The sequence below is a fragment of the Lepisosteus oculatus genome, chromosome 14 (assembly GCF_040954835.1).
Source record: "Lepisosteus oculatus isolate fLepOcu1 chromosome 14, fLepOcu1.hap2, whole genome shotgun sequence".
Lineage (NCBI taxonomy): Eukaryota > Metazoa > Chordata > Actinopteri > Semionotiformes > Lepisosteidae > Lepisosteus > Lepisosteus oculatus.
This window is the reverse complement of record NC_090709.1, coordinates 4,561,615-4,574,812: the sequence shown is the minus strand read 5'-3', so window position 1 is coordinate 4,574,812 and position 13,198 is coordinate 4,561,615. Positions and strand designations below refer to the sequence as shown.

The window sequence follows — 13,198 nt, the reverse complement described above, 5'->3', positions numbered from 1 at the left end:
ACGGCCGAGCGCTCTAAGGAGCTGGCTTAAACCTCCAGTCTCTTCAGGAGCATCTGTTGGAGTCACACTGCTGCAGCGTATCTCCTTGTTAAGAATCCTTTTTTTTTCTTGCTGCGGCGGTTTTTATGCTGCTTGGATTTCTTTCAAGCCTATGAAGTGACCCACATTTCATTTTCATTTTCAAACTTCAGAACCGAATAACAAAACAGTTTCATGTGTGACAGCATTCCCCTGGAAAAACCGTTTCCACGATGTATTCAGCGACGCGAATGACATATTTTAGTACTGGCTCAAATGCGAGGAATTTCAGAAAAACCTGGAAAAGCAACGCTTGCAGTAAATGACAAATTTAAAGCGTTTAGTCAGCATGAACAGAACATCGCAATGCTCTGTAAAAACGATCTGAAGCCACAATTCCTCTTTTATCTAAGACAGCTTCCGATACGATGTTTCTGCACAAGAAATGAGAGATGCCAAACTCCAAACACGTTGTTGCTATTATTGTTACCCCTGCTCCTGTAGTTTTAAGCTCTAATCAGTGGGTATGCACTGTTGTCTAGGGGTTGGACTACTTTGCTCCATCCAAAATCCATTATGTGAATTTAAGCTTTTTTAATAACAGCATTAACAATGCAATGCGTGGTCATAAACCGTTACTTATTAGCTTAAGAAGCGGCGGTGTTTAGACAAAGTGTGGTATTCGAACAGTAAATGCTGAAGTATTTAATACTTGATCATGAGTAGATCTCCCCCAGTGGGCAAAAGACGTATAATATACGTCTATTAAACGCATACCTTAGACGTCCAAATGTGGTCTGCAATTAGTCTAGAATGAAATTCTAATATACGTCTAAAGTTATACGTCAATTATACGTCTATGTTTAGACGTTCATTATACATAAATGGTTGGAGTTCTATTATACGGATAAATTTAGAGGACTATTATACATATATGGTTGGAGTTCCGGATAACTTTAGAGGTCTATTATACGGATAACTTTAGAGGTCTATTATACGTATATGGGTAGAGGTCTATTATACGGATAACATTAGAGGTCTATTATACGTATATGGGTAGAGGTCTATTATACATCAAAGATAGATTTTATAGGTGTAGAAACAAGTAAACCAAGCCAATGATTAGGTTTAGAAATTTATTCTGAAAATACACATTCACACCTGAAGCATATGTATTTCAAATTATACATTGTATACAATCAATCAACAATCAACATATGGGCAATAATCATAAAAAACTCAACTAGTCTTAAACTTCAGCTACAAATTCTGGTAACATGGCAATATACAGTATAGTAATGACAAACACAAACTAATCACATTAACACACTAACTCAAAACCACATTTTGATTCAAATATACATTTTAAAATGTACAACTTCTATATTTCCAAGAAAAAAAAATATTACAAGGGAAGTTAAGACGATTTTTGTCCACTATTTGCAAACCCTGTCTAATTGTCTTAACAGTTAGAACCAGAAACCTATTATTTTCAGTGTCCAGATCTCCTGGCCCCCTGCCTTGCATATGCATTCTTCAAGTAACACATTGCGTGCTCCTTTATTTCTTTTTCTGTTGATGTAGGGTGGGACTTCAGCACCGCAGCTAGGAGAAAATTATATAATATTACTTCCCAAATAAATGATGATTAATATCTTCTTTAGTATAATCTAAAAAATGAACGGTTTACTAAGCTCAAAGCTGAAATAAATGTATAAAATTTGGCTTCCATCATAGCAGTTGAGCAATAAAGTCTGTCCTAATTAAAGAGTACCCAAAGTTTGAAAATACAACATAGAATAAGAATAGAGAAACGGCAAAACGATTTTGTGTCTTCCCCATTCTTCCCCATTCACACTATTTTTATGTGCCATTTTTTGCTTATTCACGTACTATTTTAATCAAAATAATATTAAGAAAGATCTGTATGTATTCAGATAGTATTATTATTGTTCATACTTACTCGTCAAAAGAGGATTGCTGAGATATTTGCGGATATACTTCTACGTTTGAAAAACGTGTCCAAAATGGTGACCAATGAATACTAGCAATGCATTGTGGTATATAACCGGAAAATATGCTGGGTTCGATATTTTCTCAACGTCTGCGTTTATTAATGTTGTCGATATTATGGTTGAAATTTAACATTGATAATACATCGCGGCTATGTGCCCCCTGCTATGAGCTGATGTGCAATTTTAACGCATGCAGTTAGTAAGGATCGGTCACTGTTGTATGGTATTATATATAATGACATTATGGAATAGGATGGGGACAGGCCTGGTATCACGGGGGGAGGGAGGAATGTCGCCCCTTCAGTTTTGGGCAAAAAGATTTACCTAACTTAATTTGCGCCCTAAAAAAATAGTTGTACTTTGTCAATGGTCAGACAACACTAAATGACACGAACAGTCACTCAGTCTGTTTGATGGGCAGGAGGGCTATCCGTCCAGGAACTGCACATATCAGTGTCGTTATTGAGTGTCAACATTACGATTCTGTTTTGCTCAGGTGGACCGATTCCTTGCAGTAGTTTATCATTATACATAAAATCGTTATATAACTAGGACTAGTTATAGCAGTCTGTGCTTTCTTTTTCTTAACGATTCAGAACGTCCATGTAGCTGCAAAAATGAACGCTTATGGTACTTTTCGCTCCAGGCAATACAAACCGTGAGAGTGACGAAAAATGTGAAACTGAACTTCATCGCAAATACCAGATTGCTAGTTGTTATCTTCTATCATGAAGCACTAATCAATGGCATAGCTGCGAGATTTCATTTGGGTAGCTGCACCATACAGCTCCGTTTCAACTGAAATATCACCCCCCCCTCAGAATTTCACACGCCCCCCTACAGATTTTTCCCCGGGCACCGCGCACTGATGGGGGACGGGGTGTCCAGGAAATGGAATCAACTTTTCTCAAGAAAATAAAAATAGAAACTCTATAGGCACTCAAACACTCAAACATTTTACTCGCAGTAATTAATTTACACGTGTATAATAAATATAGCAAATATAATAAATTAATTACTGCGAAAATAATTTACTTCGTGCACTGTGCAGAGTGCCGTATACTCCTAGTTGCGGCACACACGATACATACAGTAAAAAGCCTCAGGCACTGTGTTAGATGTGTTTTCGACGTTATATATGCGTTTATTCATGTCCTCGATTTTACGGTTGCAATTCGACGTTAATTATACGTCGCGGCGACGTATATATACGTATAGCCGTATTTTCGCCGTGAATATACGTATATTCGACGAATCAATGCCCACTGGGTTGTGTATGTCTGTTTCATGAATGCCAGAGGTACTCAAAGTGTTGTAAAAAGAAAAGCGTTTTTTTTTTGTTTTGTAAAAAAGTGAGTGCAGATTTGTATTTTATACAGGAAACGCATGCATGTTGAAACACTATTTAAATTCTATAAATAATTGAGAAATAATAAAGCAAGGAAAACATGATATATGTAAAAAATACAATTTGATCACATAATTTACTTCATTACCTCTGGTGGTTAAATGTTTTTTTCTGCTTTGTTTTTTCTCATGTACCTGTTTCTGATCCTCTGGTTGTAGTTGTATTTGTAAATTCTATTCGTTTAATAAAAAAAAAACTTTTGCAGAAAAAAAGAAACAGAGGCTCTCATACTGACTTCAGACTGTTCGCGCTCAGCTTTCCGCCTCTCTGATAGGAGACACCAGCTGTCAATCAGTGAGCTCTGACCATTGAGGGACGGGGGGTGGGGCTTATACATGTTCATTGTGAATGGGGGTTTTGATCAATTCAATTCAAGAAGCCTTATTCGCATGACCAATGAACACTAACTTAATACTCTCCTGATATTTAATACTTAAATACAAACTCTTAATACTTAATAAATACTCTCCTTCTATTGTCTGCTGGTCAGTCCAGTGAAGATCAAAGAGATTCTCCTCAGTTCTTATTTTTTTACTCCTGGAGAATAGAAAGGCTGTAAAAAAGAGCCTATCCAGTATAAATAGTAGACATATATTGGGCATGGCCTGGAACAATAGGTATCTACATGTGCTATAATTTGAATAATCATTTTTGAAGAAATGAAATGTGTCTTTTTGGGGTGGTGGATATTTCTTCCTAGAGTGTGTACTGAGTAAGATATATATGAATCTGATGTTTCAGACTTGATGTCCAGATGGTCCCTTGAATTCAGACCCTGAACCAGGCCTGGACTTGCTATACTGTCCAAGATATTGCAAGATGTTCAGGCCACAAACACTCCAGGTGGAAATGACCTTTGAGGAGCTGGGGGTTAAAGAGGTTCAACATCCTGACTGTATCATGACTTTAAACACAAAAAGCACCAACATGAGCTGTTTAGCAATAACGTTTATCTGCCTGATAATGTTTATTATTCCCTCAGCCTGAACGTACTCTGTATAGAAGCCCATCCTGTCTGTACTGTGTTTGTATGAACATCCTAATAATACAGTCAGAGGAAAGAGGGAAACAGACGAAGAAAAGGTGATTTTATAAATATAAACTCTTATATGTTTCTTCTTGCTGACCCATCAGCCTGGTTGACATGTGAAGAGAAGCAGCCATTTCTCAGACAAGAGAGAGGCCTACAGGCCCCAGAGGAGCCCCTGTACCAGTCGCACTGCTGCCTCTCACAAGAGGCTGTGTGTCTGTGAAACTGGAGGGGGTGAATACTGTCATTATACCATCCTTTTTTCCACAACCTTTAACAGTGTTTCTCTTAGGATTTGAATAGCTTGTTATTATGAGACTGGCTCTGGTCCTGAATTCTCCTGATATTCCACAGTTTTTCCAGTCACTGGTTCTGCCACATTCAGTCTGTAGACCCTCATTCAGGAGTGAGCAGAGACCAGAGCACGTGGCCTTCAGGGAAAATGAGTTTTCTATACTTTCAGTCCAGGAGAGACTCATACTGGCCATTAGATTGAAACACAGGACAGAGATAGAAATTCCCACCATGAAACTTTGATTGATCTTCACAGCCCACATGTAGGATGTTACAGAAACATGAGATTGAAATACATCTCCTTCTGTTTATAGACCATATCACACTAAAGAGACCTTCTGGACTCAAGACCTCAATAACCCCAGACACTAGGGCTTAAAACAACACCTCTGTCTTCAAGAAGAGACAGACCTACCTGCAGCACTGCACAACCACTGCCATTCTGAAACACAGAGATACAGACACTGTTAATCACAGACACACACTGGGACACAGAGATACAGATACTGTTAATCACAGTCACGCACTGGAACACAGAGATGCAGACACTGTTAATCACAGTCACACACTGGAACACAGAGATGCAGACACTGTTAATCACAGACACACACTGGAACACAGAGATACAGACACTGTTAATCACAGTCACACACTGGAACACAGAGATGCAGACACTGTTAATCACAGTCGCTCACTGGTAATAACACGTCAGTAAAGTCAGTACTGTCAGTCAGCAGAGTTTCACACAGTGTACATATGTGATTTAGGGATAGGAGCTCGCTTCACAGGATCTGCAGAGAGAGAGAGTAGATCTTTATTGTACTAAAGACTGTTATTGCTTCATAACTGTCATTATACCAGAGTTTATACCACAGTCTGCAGTCAGTTCATTTCAGGATCCCCAGTCTCCACTGCAGTGTGGATCAGAGTCAGTGAGGGTGAGCAGCAGTGGCTGTAAGACTGGAGTCTCACTCAATAAGACTGAGCAGCACAAGGCAATAAGACACACAGACACATCACATGACACCCTGGAGTCCGGTGCTTGAGCCATTGAGAAAGATAAGAAACACAGTCTGTCCACAGCAGTGAGCAGCGATTTCATAAAGAACCAGCAGTGATACTGAGAACTGATCAATGCTCAGTCATATGCTTCTCATTATTGTGTGATCTCTCACAGCATGAGTGACCTGTCCCAACAGTGACCAGTAACATTGTCTGAGTGACCTGTTCCCACAGTAACCAGTATCACTGACTGAGTGACCTGTACCCACATGGCCCAGTATCACTGACTGAGATACAGAGATGTCCTGCTCACTGGTCACACTGCCTGATCTCTGGACATCAGCTAGACAGTGAGAGGTGTCAATGATCCTGTCCAAGCTACTGGCCAGCAGACTGAGGACCATCCTGCCCCACATCATCAATAGCGACCAGACATGTGGGGTGGAACAGCGATCCGTCAGCTGGAACCTCCAGCTCACGAAGCATAACGGAGCCATGTAGGATGAAGCTATTTAACTAGGTAGCCTGGTGAGGATTCTCCACGGTAAAAGTGCACTGGACAGGACAGAAAGCTCTGTAAAGGGGCTGAAGAAAACCCAGAAAACCTGTTCCTTAGTGCTCCTGTTGAGAAATGGACAATCGCAGTTTCAGAGCCAGGACTGCAGCCAGTGGTAACACCCAGGAGGCTTGGAGGGGCTCTTATTGTGTGAACCAGCCTCACTGACCACTTGCAAAATGGAAAGATTGATAATGAACAATCACTCTCTTAGAGACAATTTAAATTCTGTTAAAGTGTTGTTGTTATAATTGTATTTTTTGTAAGAAGTGTGCTGTACACATTGTTGTAATAAAGTGCATTTTCTTAAAAAATGACCCCCACTGGATTTTCTGTCTCTGTCCATTTGTGTGTTTCTTACACAGTGTGTCTCTGATCCACACAGAGTGACTGTCTGCAAGCTTAACTTTCTGAATTCAGACGTGTATCAGCAAGTATCAGAGTGTGAACCAGTGTGTGTGTCAGAGTGTGTATCAGTTTATGTATCACTGTTTCTGCTTTGTGTTTGAGCTCCAGGTATATTTCAAGGGGGAGCTGTTGCGAAAACAGACTCACAGTGTAAAAGCTCTGCTCTGGACCTGGGTTCTGGAGTCAGCAGACTATAGACTTCAGTAACTGGGGAGACACACAGAGAAATGTCTCATCAGGGCTGCAGTAACAGATTAACAGGAATAACAGAGCTATTCTGCTTCACTTGGGCTGTAGCTCCTATTGTAACAGGACTGTTCTACTATACAGGGACTGTCGCTCCTATTAAAACATTCCTGTTAAACAACATACAACACAATATAACAATACAGTTACTGTCATAAAGATTTGTGAGACTAAAACTTTAAAGGTATTTCAACTAGAATTTGAATCATTGACTGGTAAGCTGCTCTGATAAATACAATCACTGAACAGAAAATCCATTAACAAGAGAAATTCATAGGCTATCCAGAAAGACATCAGTGTGTTTCACCACTAACCTGTCATGGAAATCTTTATTGATTCCTTCTTGCAGACGTCCTCCAGTCGTTCTTTCAGTCCAGAGACAGGTCTCCTCACTGCCTCAGGAGAGAAATGTGGACGGACAGGGATGCTGGGTGAGTGTCCAGCTCCAGGAGGGACACAGACAGACTGGAAATTCTGCAGCAGGGAAGAGAAAGAGGAGTTTCCAGTCAAACACAACACACATTCCTGGGGAGAAGCCAGGAGCAGCTCTGTGTGAGAGACACCCTTCTGTTCTGCAGAGTCACAGAGCAGTGATGTTACCTGGAGGAAATGGATGTGATCCTCTGTGTGTGAGAACTGGTTCAGCTCAGCATCTCTCCTCTTCAGCTCAGTGATCTCCTTCTCCAGTCGCTCTAGAAGTCCTTCAGCCTGACTCACAGCAGCCCTCTCTTGAGCTCTGATCAGCTCTGTAACCTCAGAGCGTGTTCTCTCAATGGAGCGGATCAGCTCAGTAAAGATCCTGTCAGTGTCCTGTACCGCTGTGTGTACAGAGCTCTGAGGGAGGAGACACACATTAGATTATTACACAAGAAAACACTCAAAGTACATTATGCTGTATGTTGTGTTTTCTAAGGGTACTGTCCAGTGTCCAGCTTTGGAAATGTGTGTCAGTGCGTCCACTTCTCTGGTCAATACCCACTCCGAGTGACTCCACAGCCTGTCTCAGCTCCTGCAACCCCTTCTCTCTCTCATGAAGTCTCTGCTGGGTTTGTGTCTGTGTCGCGCCCAGCTGCTTCTGTGGAAAAAAAAGAGACACTCTGGACATTTCTGCTGTAAGAGAATCACATCACAGAGACACCCCTTTGAGTCACCCTGGAAAATTCACACTCTGTATTCCTGGTGTCTTATCCACACAAGATGTGTTTCCTGGTCCTGTCTGACACACTCCTGTTTCAAGTCTAATCTACACCCGCAGCATGTGCAACGCAGCAGAGCACGAGTCTCCACCTCCTGCTCACGTTTTACACCTCACACCTGGGTCTGCACATCAGTATGTGAAGTGAAATATAGAAACATATAAATTATATCTTAAACAGAATGTAGAAAATTCAGTTTTCATTCCAACAGCTCAATATTGTGTCCTGACTGCTCTCTGCACCTCAAAGCAGAGGATTTCAGCAGTGCTGATGAGCCCAGTTGCTACTAGTTTCCTCCTGCAGTCAGTGGAGACCCTGTGGCTGACATGCTAGACCACTGGATGAGGTTCTGGACCAGGCAGACCATGTGTCCGACCACATCTCACATCTGGGGAAATTCAGATCATTTCAGAGGAGAAAAGGAAACGTTTGTGTCAGATCTGACTCCAGCAGAACCCAGCGTGAGTCTTGTATTAATAAAGTATGTGAAGGTATTATACCACAGTTAACTGGTTTATGTGTTTAAGATCCACCACCTTCCTATTAGATCCCATTCCCAGCACTTTATTTCAATCCTGTTTCACTGCTTTCTGCCCCATAGTCCTCACTATAATAAATTAATCCTTGAGCACTAATGTGGTACCAGTGGCCTTCACAACTGCTGCTGTTACCCCTGTGTGAGAAAAAGAATCATGGCTCTGGACAACCTGAACAACTTTCACCCTGTATCATTTTTTGCAAAAAGTTTAGAATGTGCTGTTAAATTTCTGTTACTTAATCCTCTTTGACTCCAGTGTGGTTTCAGACAACTTCACAGCACAGAAACTGGCCTGCTCAAAGTCACTAACGATCTTCTAATATCTCCCGATTCTTTCTGTCCTCATTCTTACTGAACGCAGTGCTGCTTTCGACATCTCATGACATCTCACTTTCTTGTCTTGAGACTGTGTTTGGAGTTTCTGTCACTGCTCTTAAATGGTTCCAGTCTTAACTCACTGATCACTTTCACTTTGTCTCTATTGGGGATTGTAGCTCTTAAATTGGACCTGTTAAGTCTGGTCTTCCTCAGGGGTTGACACTGGGCTCCCTACCCTTCAGCGTGTATGAGTTCTGATGATACTTAAATCTGCAGTACAGTACGTCCATACTAAACTGACACTGACATGTCTCTGCTCTAATTGCTTCTCTGACATAAACACATGGATGACTCACAATTTCCTTCATTTAAAGACAGAAGTCATGCTTCTTGGCACACCAATGCAGTATCCTTATCTGTGGATGACACTGTACTGGAATCACAGTCAAAATTGAAGAACTTGGGAGTAATATCTGATCCAGGCTTGACATGTGCAACAAATTGTCAAAACATCATTCATCCGCCTCAGAAATACCACCAGGCTGTGTCCTATGTCAAAGCTTACTGTTGCTGAAAAGCTGGTCAACTCTTTCATCTTTACTCATATTGACTACTGTAATGTTCCACTTGCTGGGTATCTAAACCCACATTCAACAAACTACAAGTATGTCCTGAATTTGACAGCCAGAATCCTGACCAGGTCTAGTGCAAGTGATCACGTTACTCCTGTCCTGGAGTCCTTGCACTGGCTTTCTATCTGGTTTCATGTCGACTTCAAATTCCTCATGCTCCCCTAAAAGTATCTGCATGGCTTGACACCTCAGAACCTGTCAGAGTTTCTATCACCCTACTCCTCACCTCACAACCTTTACTCTTCTAATTCTGGTCTCCTGTCAATCCCCCAAACCAGCACTCTGGGTGACAGGGCTTCTCCTGCTGCAGCCCAGAGCTCTGGAATTCTATCCCTATGGATATCATAGAGTCACCTTCCCTGAGTTCTTTCAAATCCAGACTCACAATCTTCTATTCATTAAGAGTTTTAATTTAACTGGGTCTTTTTCTACCCCTTTGCTTTTCTGCTGTTTTTCCAAACTCCCTTCTACCTTCTCCTCTCACTGTGCATTTTTTGTGCTGTAAATTGCTTTGCCACTTTTAAAGGCAAAATAAAAATAAAGTTTATTATTAATCATACAGTTCTGGTGAAATTAAATTAGGACTTCATTAATGAGGGTGCAGTCTGTTCTAGAGGTGTTGAGTGTGCTGTGCATTAATGAGGTTGCAGTCTGTTTTAGAGGTGTTGAGTGTGCTGTGCATTAATGAGGGTGCGGTCTGTTTTAGAGGTGTTGAGTGTGCTGTGCATTAATGAGGGTGCAGTCTGTTCTAGAGGTGTTGAGTGTGCTGTGTAGTTGTACAGGTTCATCGGTGCTAAATGAGGACAGTTAAGAGGGAGACAGTGAAAGTGAGGAGGGGGAGATCATGAACAACAGACAGAAGAACAGGAGACACTTCAGAGATGCAACCAGTGTGGATCACAGCTGAGTACATGAGCAGGACTCAGCAGTGGAGAGATCCAACATTACAGATACAGTAAATACAGTCTGGAGATCACTTAGAGCCCCAAATATCCCAAATCCTTTTTTCATCTTACTACACTTTAAAAACAGACTCAAAGTCTTCACCTGTTTCTCTGTCCTTCCTGCTGCAGCTGAGACAGTATCATGGCCTCTGTGTTCATCCATTACACAAAGATAACAAACACACTTCTGGTCAGTACGGCAATAGACCTTCAGCAATTTGTGATGAGTGCAGCAGATCTTGTGTTGTAGTTGTCCTGTGGCATCAGCCAGCTCATGTCTGTGTCCAGGGTGGAGCTCATTGTGTAGATTGTGGTGAGTCTGACAGTAAGAGGCCAGACACATCAGACAGGATTTCATAGCTCCCCTCTGTCTCCCAGTGCAGACATCACACAGTACGTCTCCAGGGTCAGCAGGACTGTGAGCAGGAGGAGGACCACTGCACCCTGTCTCCTTCAGTTTCTCCACCACGTCAGCCAGGATGGTGTTTCTGTGAAGATCAGGTCTTGGGGTGAAGGTCTGTCTGCACTGGGGGCAGCTGTAGATCCCAGTCCGATCTTCCTGATCCCGGCAGTTCTTAATACAGCCCATACAGTAACTGTGTCCACAGAGCAGAGCCACTGGATTCTTCAGCAAATCCAGACACACTGAGCAGCTAAACTGGTCCTGAGAAAATGGGAAAGTGCCTTTTGCCATTTTTCTGACAAGTAAAAACTGCACAGAGAGGAGCAGTAGAGACGGAGCTGTAGTGAGGCTGTTTCAGTAAAACTAAACTGATCTCTGAGTTTCACTTCCTGGATCTGCACAGAGCAGCAGGTGTGTGAGTATTAGAGGGTGTGGTTGTTAGGGGTTGTGATTAGGTTTATTAGGGGAGTGGTTTAGAGCTGGAGTTATGAAACAGGTTTGGTGGTTGTTGTTTGAAAGAAGGTCTGGTGTTGTGGGGGAGGTGTCTTATGGCGTCATTTTGGACTCAGCCTGACAGATAAAAGGTTTTTAAATAAACTTGAATGTTAGTAGCTGCTCATGTGGAGTCAATCCAGTGGTTTGTGTTCCCAGTAATCAAAACAGTAAAATACTAACTCACTCACACACCATGAGAAGATCAGAGCATGATGGTGACAGACAAGAGGAGGCCAGCTGGTCCATCCAGCTGTTTAATCGTTGGGAGTTATTTGGCTCCAGGATCTCCTCCACCTGTGTTTTGACAGAGGGGTGTCACAGCTCCACATGGTGCAGAGGATTTCACTGTCCGGGTGTGAAAACTTACTGCGAGCAGTCCAGCCTGTTGTGTCTCTCTTTCCAGGCCACTGAGCCCAGCCTTCTGCCTGGCTCTGCCCTGCAGCTTGTGGGCCAGCAGGGTACGTCCAGGGCTTCAAGCTTCACCTGCGCAGTGACCCCCTCTGTGAGCCGCACAGACCTGTGGAGCGCTGCAGAGAATCACGAGCCCATCGCTCCCCAATTAAAGAGCTCAGGAGTTTCAGAAATGGAGCAGGTGTTACTTTGAAATGAGCAAACAGAAAAAGCAAATCATGACCAGACATAGTGCAGAGGAAGAATGCAGGACTACCTGTTAAAGCTTAGGTATACAGAAAATCACAGAAAGCTGTGTTATAAAAGAACATGTGAATACTGTTCAGTGTTTACATAGATACTGAAATGAGATAAACATATTTTAGTTGTATTTTAATGGAAACCTATAAAATGTAAAAGTATTTTAAATGTTAGCATTGAACGGTGTGTTGGATGCACAGAAACAGAAGCAGTAGGCAAACATACAGTAGCTGATGGTGATCCATGGAGCCAGCATCTCAAGATGTTCATATTCAGAGGCAATATGTTTAAACAACAAACTAGCTGTGGAAACTGATGTCCCAGAGAGGTGGAAAGGCTGTTTCTTTAAGCCAGCTCTTTAAAATTTATCCTCAGTGAGAAACTTCTGCCATCTCATAGTGAGTTTCTTTTTTATAATCTTTTCACGTGTGATGTCATTAAGTACAATAAGCTCCTGCTTTGTTTAAAGGTGGAAAATAAAACTAACTTTTCAGGAAACGCTACTTAAGGATAATCAAAAGACGTGAATTTAAAAGAAATGATTTACTTTGCTTGGTTAATTTAAAAAAACTTTGTTATAAAGGGAGACGCGCTCCAGACTGCAGAACATTCATTCTGAACTGCTGAGCTCCACACCTCCTCTTTCTCTCTGTATTGCCTCTTCTCTGACGGAGCTCAGTGGGTGGTGCGCTACTGTCTCAGCGACCTGCTGATCTGGAAAAGAGCTCAGACCACAGCTCTGAGTGTCCCTGTCCTACTCACTGGACTTTTGTTAGTGTGACAGTGGGTTAACAGGAGTTTTGAGTGGCTGTTCTAATGATTGTTCTGAGCTGTGTTTGCAGATCTTGTCAGCACAGGGTCAGGATCTGTCAGAACAGAGTCACACAAGGTCCATTGTGTAGTGACATAAATAGCATCAATTTACAGATTAACTTCATGAGTTCAGGCACATGAAGATTAAACACAACTTTCATATAACTAAAATAATCAACAACTCTCTGGCCAAAATAAATAATAAAAACAATTAAAGAGACAGTAAAAGAA

The 13,198-nt window shown here is 41.8% G+C and overlaps 1 protein-coding gene and 1 pseudogene across 2 annotated transcripts; one reads left to right on the top strand and one right to left on the bottom strand.

Moving 5' to 3' along the window:
- LOC102695046 (zinc finger protein 721-like) overlaps positions 1 to 13,198 on the top strand; it is a 1,154,024-nt pseudogene that overhangs the window by 920,118 nt on the left and 220,708 nt on the right.
- On the bottom strand, positions 1,156 to 11,402 carry LOC138242808 (E3 ubiquitin/ISG15 ligase TRIM25-like). 2 transcript variants are annotated; one of them, XM_069198363.1, is made up of 7 exons: positions 10,709 to 11,402; positions 7,957 to 8,052; positions 7,578 to 7,811; positions 7,292 to 7,451; positions 6,879 to 6,938; positions 5,181 to 5,207; positions 1,156 to 1,623 (listed from the first exon to the last, which is right to left on the bottom strand). In XM_069198363.1, coding segments are annotated over exons 1-6 (1,143 nt in total). In that variant the 5' UTR covers positions 11,300 to 11,402; the 3' UTR covers positions 1,156 to 1,623; positions 5,181 to 5,205. The 2 variants fall into 2 exon arrangements, with proteins under 2 accessions (XP_069054464.1, XP_069054463.1); XM_069198362.1 differs by lacking the exons at positions 1,156 to 1,623; positions 5,181 to 5,207 and adding an exon at positions 5,441 to 5,556.